Source organism: Notamacropus eugenii, chromosome 4 (genome assembly GCF_028372415.1).
Source record: "Notamacropus eugenii isolate mMacEug1 chromosome 4, mMacEug1.pri_v2, whole genome shotgun sequence".
In the NCBI taxonomy this organism is placed as follows: Eukaryota; Metazoa; Chordata; class Mammalia; order Diprotodontia; family Macropodidae; genus Notamacropus; species Notamacropus eugenii.
In genome coordinates, this window is record NC_092875.1 from 56,313,738 (window position 1) to 56,320,986 (window position 7,249).

Sequence of the window (7,249 nt, forward strand, 5' to 3'; positions counted from 1 at the left end):
ACACACGTGTATATATATAGTTTCCCTGTCTCATGTCTCTTTCCACTATCTTTCCACATCCTCTACTTAACAGTCAAGACTATTTTTCTAAATCAAAGGTCTGACTATGTCCCTTTACTTCTCAATGAATGCCATTGGCTCCCAATTGCCACTAAAATTTTAAAAAATGTTCCTTTGACATTTAAATTGTCTCTTTTATACCTTTCCAGACTACTTATACTTCCTCTCTCTCCACATACTCTTGTCTACTTGTTCCTTGGACATGGCATTCTACTTCCTCTCTCTGTGTGTTTGCATTAGCTGACTCCCCTCCCTCCCCCCTGTCCCATTCCTAGAATGCTCCATCCTCTCACTTCCATTTCAGTTTCCTTGGCTTCCTTCAGCTTAGATCTTACTTTTTGCATGTGGACTTTCCTAGTACTTCTCTACCTCTGTGCCTTACCTTCTCAAATTACCTCTCATCTACTTTGTATATATTTTCCATATACTTAAAGATGGTTTTTGCTTTACTTTGAATCCCTATCATAGTTCCTGAAATTTAATTAGGAAGCATATAATAAATGCTTGTTGGATGACTGATTGACCCTGATGCTTGTTAGTTGAGTGACTCTAGGTAAGTCACTTACCATTTTTCAGACTCAGTTTCCTTATCTGCAAAAAAGGAAAAAGTAAGATAACATCAGGTTTTGAAGACCCTTAACTGTCAGTCTGAGGAAGTCACCTTTTATTTGGTAGGTAATAGAAAGTCACTGAAGATCATTGGGTAGAAGAGGATTATAGTCAGATCTATGCTTATGGCAAATAAGTCTGGCAGCATGTGAAGGATGGATTGGGGTATGTAGAGACTGCAGTTGTGGAGAACTATTAATAGATTATTGCAAGAGTGCGTATAGCTGGTAGTGAAAGTTTGACATAGCATGATGAAAATAGAATTAGAAGAAGAGGTGAATGTTAGAAATGTACAGACAACCAAAGGATTCGGCAACTTATTGGGCAGATGAAGGTTAGAATGAAGGAATGGTTCAAGGTGACACTAGCGTTTCAAAGTTGGGAGATTTGGTGAATAGTGTGGCCATTTACGTGAGGTCATCTAATCTCTTTTTGAAGACTTTTAGCAACCTGAAACCTGCCCCACCTCAGGCAACCCATTCAATTTCTGGATAGAGTTACCAAGTTATTTATATACCTTCCTTCCTGCAACTTCCACAACTTCATTCTACGCTCTGAAAAATGACATGTTGGGAATTGTGTTCCTCTTGCATGAGATGTGCTATTAGACACCTAGTTTCTTGGACTTTGCCTTGTTGCACTGCTTGGACCCCAAATTGATGCACTTATCTCATTGATCTCAAGATCTTAACTCATCTTCCTCTGACACCTGCCTACTTTCCTCCTTGTAATAATGATGTTTGCTGCTTGCTCTGCAGTCTGCAGTCTGAGAATGGTCCCACTGTCTTATCGTAAATTTGCCTTCACTCTGGAGGGCTCTAGCATCTCAGGTAGAAGTATCTCTCACCCTACATAGATAGGTTGATCCTGAGAGCAGATTTTTGTATTTTAATTTATGTTACCTAAATTCCAAATGTGCTTAGTAAGAGTTTTGTAGAATGTGAGAATAAGAAGCTGCCTTTATAGATCTCAAAACATAGATTATGGCAAATGACTTGGCTAAAGTCACATAGGTAGTAAATGTTAGAGCTGTGATTCAAGTACAGATCTTCAAAATTCAATCCCAGGAGTCACTGTACTATATGAGCAGTCTGAAGTTATCTTTATGTATTTAAAGGGTTGTCACGAAGAGGACAGATTCAATTTGTCCTGTCTGTCCTAGAGTACAGAAGCAGGGGCAATAGGTGGATGTAGGAAAGGAGTTGTTTTGGTCTCAATGAGACTAGCAATGAGAACTGTCCAAAAGCGAAATGGACCACCTGGAGGGGTGGCAGGTACTTATCCTCAGAGGTCTTTAGGCAGAGAATGGACTGCTTCTTTTTGGATATGTTATAGTCAAGTCAACATTTACTACATGTCAGATACTCAGAATAAAAATACAAGCAGAAATAAAGACAATCTCTGTTGTCAAGGAACTTATATTACAATGGTGGAAGACAATACATAACAGGGAGCTGAAAGGCATTGAGAGTGGTGGTGAAGTTATCCATGATAAAGAAGTATGGTAGAGAAGCATGGTAGAGAAATACCTGTGGAGATGAGTCAGGAGGGAAGACAGAGGGGAATGAAGACATGATTGGCCTGGGCCTCCTCTTTAAAATGGAGCCAGTCAATCAAAGGGAGAGGCTACAGGGACAAGTAAGGGAACTTTTAATATGATAAGTAAGTCAGGGATGAAGTGAGTTTCTAGGATGAAAAGGTTTCTATGGCATGATAGAAAAAGTCCTCTGGAGATGAGTCAGCAGCACAGATGCTACAAGCCATTGGACCCAGAAAGCCATGACCTCAGAGACCAAGGTCACTGGAATTCTTTTGGTTTATGTGTTGGGTTGGTTGACTATTAAAGTCTCTTCTATTTCAAATTTGGTGACTCTGCAATGGTATTTTAATTTCATTATCTATTCCCATTCTTACCTGACAGTTATATCAGTTAAATGCGACCAGGAAATAAAACAAGTATCTCAGAATTCTTCTTCAAATTTCCCATAAAGCAAGAGCAGCAGCTGTTTATCTTTGGGCTATTCCTAGGCATGTATCTGGTCTCTGTGGTTGGGAACTTTCTCATTATGTTGGCCATTGGAGCTGATTCTCACCTCCACACCCCCATGTACTTCTTCCTCTCCAACCTATCTTTTACGGATCTCTGTTTGGTATCCACCACAGTTCCCAAGTTGCTTGTGAGTATCCTGACTAACAGTGAGGCCATCTCCTATTCTGCCTGCCTCACTCAGATGTATTTCTTCTCAGTCTTTGCTTGCATGGACAATTTCCTCCTCACTGTGATGGCCTATGATCGTTTTGTGGCCATTTGTCACCCTCTGCGCTATGCAACCATCATGAGCCCAAAGCTCTGTGGTCTGCTAGTTCTATTGTCTTGGATTATCAGTTTTCTAGACTGCCTCATTCAGAGTCTGATGGCAATGCAGCTCTCCTTCTGTAAAGATCATGATCTCTCATTCTTCTTCTGTGATCTTCCTCAAGTTCTGAAGCTATCTTGTACTGAGGCTCTTATCAATAACATCTTGGTTTATTTTACAACTGGCTTGCTGGGTGTTCTCCCCTTCATGGGGATCCTTTTCTCTTATACTAAGATTTGTTATTCCATAGTGAGAGTCTCATCACCTGGAGGAAAGTATAAAGCCTTTTCCACCTGTGGGTCTCACCTGTGTGTGGTTACATTATTTTATGGCACAGTTTTTGGGATGTACCTGAGCTCCTCAACTACCCACTCCTGGAAGAGCACAGTTGCCTCAGTGATGTACTCTGTGATCACCCCCATGCTGAATCCCTTCATCTATAGTCTGAGGAACAAAGACATAAAAGGTGCCTTGAAAAGACTCATAAGCAGACCAACCTTCTCTCAATGATGGGCCATAACTCTGAGCCTTGGAATGTGGTAACTGGAACCCAAAGTCTGGTTGTCAGAATCTTGGCTTCCAAACATGAAGCTCAAGATTCTCCAGGGTCATATCTTCCTGGTCTTCTCTTCTGTCTTTGATTGTAGATTACACGAACTGCTTCATGACCTCTGCTTTTGGAGCTTCTATGATACTGAGTTTTGGTTTGACAAATCCTGTCCCATAAGACAACTTGCTAACTACAAAGATGCTACAAAGATGAGATCACAAGATCTGTGCTCTACTCCTGAATTCACTGTGTTCCACTGGGCAAATCACTTGAGTTTCATGAGCCACTATTTCTTTCTTTTTTTAAAAAATGGACAGTTTTAATACCTCTCACCCCTCCTACTTCCCTCACCATTTTTTTTCTGTGCATCTCATGATATAGTATACCTGAAATTGTTTTGGAAACTGTAATATAAGAAATTTAACAAAATGATAATAGAAATCATTTACATAGAGTTTTTACAAATATTATCTCATTTTATTTGCAGAACAACTTTGAGAGGTAAGGACTTTTCTCATCTTCATTTTACAGATGAGAAAATTGAGGCAGACAGTAGTTAAGGCACTCACCCAGGCCACTAGCAAGTATCTGAGGTTGCATTTGAACCCTAACTCTTAGGCTAGCATTCTATTGACTAAGCCACCTAGCTTCAACAATATTCAAGGCACCATATTCAGTCTTGGTGATTCAAAGATAAAAACAACAAGAAATAAGATCTGCTGTTCTATTCAGGGACTCCACTTTTATATAGATGGATAAATATGAGATAAATTAAGGAGTAAGAGGCACAAGGAACTAGCAGGGTGAGAAAAACTTCTTGTAGGAATTAAGCCTTGAAAGAACCAAGGCTTCATGCTAAACCTGGAGTCAGGAAAAGCTGAATTCAAATCTGGTCTCCAAAATTTGCTAGCTGTGAGATCCTAGGAAAGTTGTTTAACCTCTGTCTGCCTCAGTTTTTTCACCTATAAAATGGGGATAATAAATAGTAGGAGGCCATTGGAGCACAGGTAGTGGAGAAGTAGTTGAGAGAGTCAGGGGTTGAGGGTAGGATGTCGCATATATGTGTGTGTGCAATATAAATATAAGAAGAATAAATACATATAGATATAAAACAGTTAAATACAAGGTAGGTTGAGGGGGTACCATCAGGAAAGGCTTTATGTAGAAGGCTGTCCTTGAGATGCATCCTAAAGGAAGAGAAGGATTCTATAAGTCAGATATGAGGACAGAATACAGTTGATGGAGAGGGTCAGCCAATGCAAAGTCATGAAGAAGGGAGATGCTGTATCTTAGAGTGCAGGAGGGAATGTAATGTCTTATGAGTCTGAAGAGTATAGCCACAAGGTTGCAAAAGGCCTTAAAACATAACCAGAAGAATTTATATTTGATTTTAGAGGCACTAGGGAACCACTAGAATTGATTGAGGAGGTGGACATGGACATGAGTAGGTAATGTGGACAGACCTTTACTTTAGGAACATCACAATGGACACAAGAAACAGCGGTATGAGGGAGAGAGAGAAGAACCCAAAGACTTCTCTTTTGTCACTTCTAAGTAAGGGGAGAAATGGATCACCCAACAATGAAATCAGAGTGCAAGAATGCAAGTTATTCATTGTCAGGGTTGCCAATGAAATGGTCCATAATGGATGGATCTAGAAACACATCACAGAGAGATACAAAAAAATGAAACTATGTACATGTAACATACCAATGACATGCATTTAAGTTCCAAGCAATGATGAAATTGCTCTAATTAGAATCATATCGAAGCTCATTTTCTCCCACTTTAATCTGCCTCAGATCCATAATGAGTTCAATTGTGGCTTTAATGGTTTTCTCTAATTTTTGCTTGAAATTAGGATTCAGTTTCTTTCCACAGACATATGCTTATGCTGTTGCACAAATTCATAAATATCTGTGTAATTCTTGACAAATCATCTTCTGCTAAAATATATCCCCTCCTAAATTGTTCAGGCATGTTGTGGTAAAGCAAGTGTTATTTTACAATTCTAAATCCAAGACATTTTCATATCAAATTCAAAGAACTTCTGAGTTCACAGCCCCAAGGCGTCTGAACTTCTTGAAAACCTGTGTTTCACTGAAGTTGTTTACCTTCCCCTCCAACCTTCTGGAACACTCAGAGTCTCAGAGTTAGAAGGCTGATAATCTTATTCCCTAAGGTCTTTTGCACTAAGTAGCTTGCTAAAGAAGTTATGAGCAAACTAATTCTTAAAACACAGGTAAATACAGATTTAAATAGTGAACTCTTCTGCAAATTTATAATTAAGTCTGGCTGATTAATTGAAATCAACTGATAATCAACTGGTAAATATGGTGGGAAACATTTCTGTGGGGTCTCATGCACATTCAGATCCACCTTAATCCTGGAGACAATTGAGATAATTCTGGGGCCTCCTCCTAAGACAATACATTACACCTGCATCTGGGATCTAAGAAGGTAGACAACTCTCTAGAAACACAAATGACCTACCCAACAATGAAATTAGGCTTCCAGAGATAGGCACGTGGCTGAATAGGTCACTTTTATAGACTCCCAGAATTTCAGAAGATATATACCTTAATCTCTAATGGCTTCCTGTTACTTCAAGGATCAAATATAAACTTCTCTCCTTCACGAATACTACTATCTAGTCAAACTGGATTTCTCACTGCTTCCTGAACAGGACAGTTCATTCCCCACCTCCATTCCTTTGGACTGGCTGTTTCTCATGCCCCAAATGCTCTCCCATTACTGATTAGAATCTTGAGCTTTCTTCAGGACTTAGTTCAAACGCTTCTTCAATGATGTCAAACTCAAACAGAAACTGATACCTGTGGCTATATATTGACTTAGAAAATTATAAATAAGCATTATCTATATTCCATTTGCATTTTTATTTTATTAAACATTTTCCATATACAGCTTTAACCTAGTTGGTGCTTATTGGGGTATGGGGACCAAGGTTTTGACAGATCTATTTTGCATAATCCTCAAACTGCTAGTGCCTTCTCAAAATCACCTCCAATTGGATTGCCCATAGACATCTGAAACTCAATATGTCCAAAACAGAACTCAGTATCTTTCCCCCTAAGTCCTCTCCTCTTTTCAACTTTCCTATCATTTTTAAGGGCATTGACATCTTCCCAGTCACCCAGGGTCACAAGCTCAGTATCATCCTCAACTTCTCATTTATACTCACCCTACAGTCCAGTCTACATTTTTACCTTTATACCATATCTGGTAGACAACCTCTTCTCTCCACTCACAAGCCATCAACCTAGTCCAGGCCTGGTACTCTCTCTTCTCTCCTTTGCTAGTGCCATCCCTCTGAGATGACCTTCCATTTATAATGTATATATCTTGCATTGCCTTATTCTTTGTATTTTGTTTCACCATTAAAATGTGAAATCCTTGGGAACAAAATCTCTGATTTTACCTCTAGTCATATACTTAACATTTAGCACTGTGTCTGGCACATAGTAAGCATTCAATAAATCTTTATTGACTCATCACGTATTTCATATACAGCTATATATGTACACATATCTCCTCTGTGTTATAAGCTCCTTAAAGGCAGGGTTTGTTTCATTTTTTTGACTTTGTGCCTCTAGTGCCTAGCACAATTACTGGCATAATAGATATTTAATAAATCTTGTTGACTGATTGATTT

General features: G+C 39.1%; 1 protein-coding gene across 1 annotated transcript; it reads left to right on the forward strand.

The window, feature by feature from the left end:
* Window positions 1-2,603: 2,603 nt before the first annotated feature.
* Window positions 2,604-3,536, forward strand: LOC140498113 (olfactory receptor 7C1-like). Its single transcript, XM_072599401.1, has one exon. The coding sequence runs from the start codon at window positions 2,604-2,606 to the stop codon at window positions 3,534-3,536; it is 933 nt and encodes a 310-aa protein (XP_072455502.1).
* The last annotated feature ends 3,713 nt before the right edge of the window (window positions 3,537-7,249 follow it).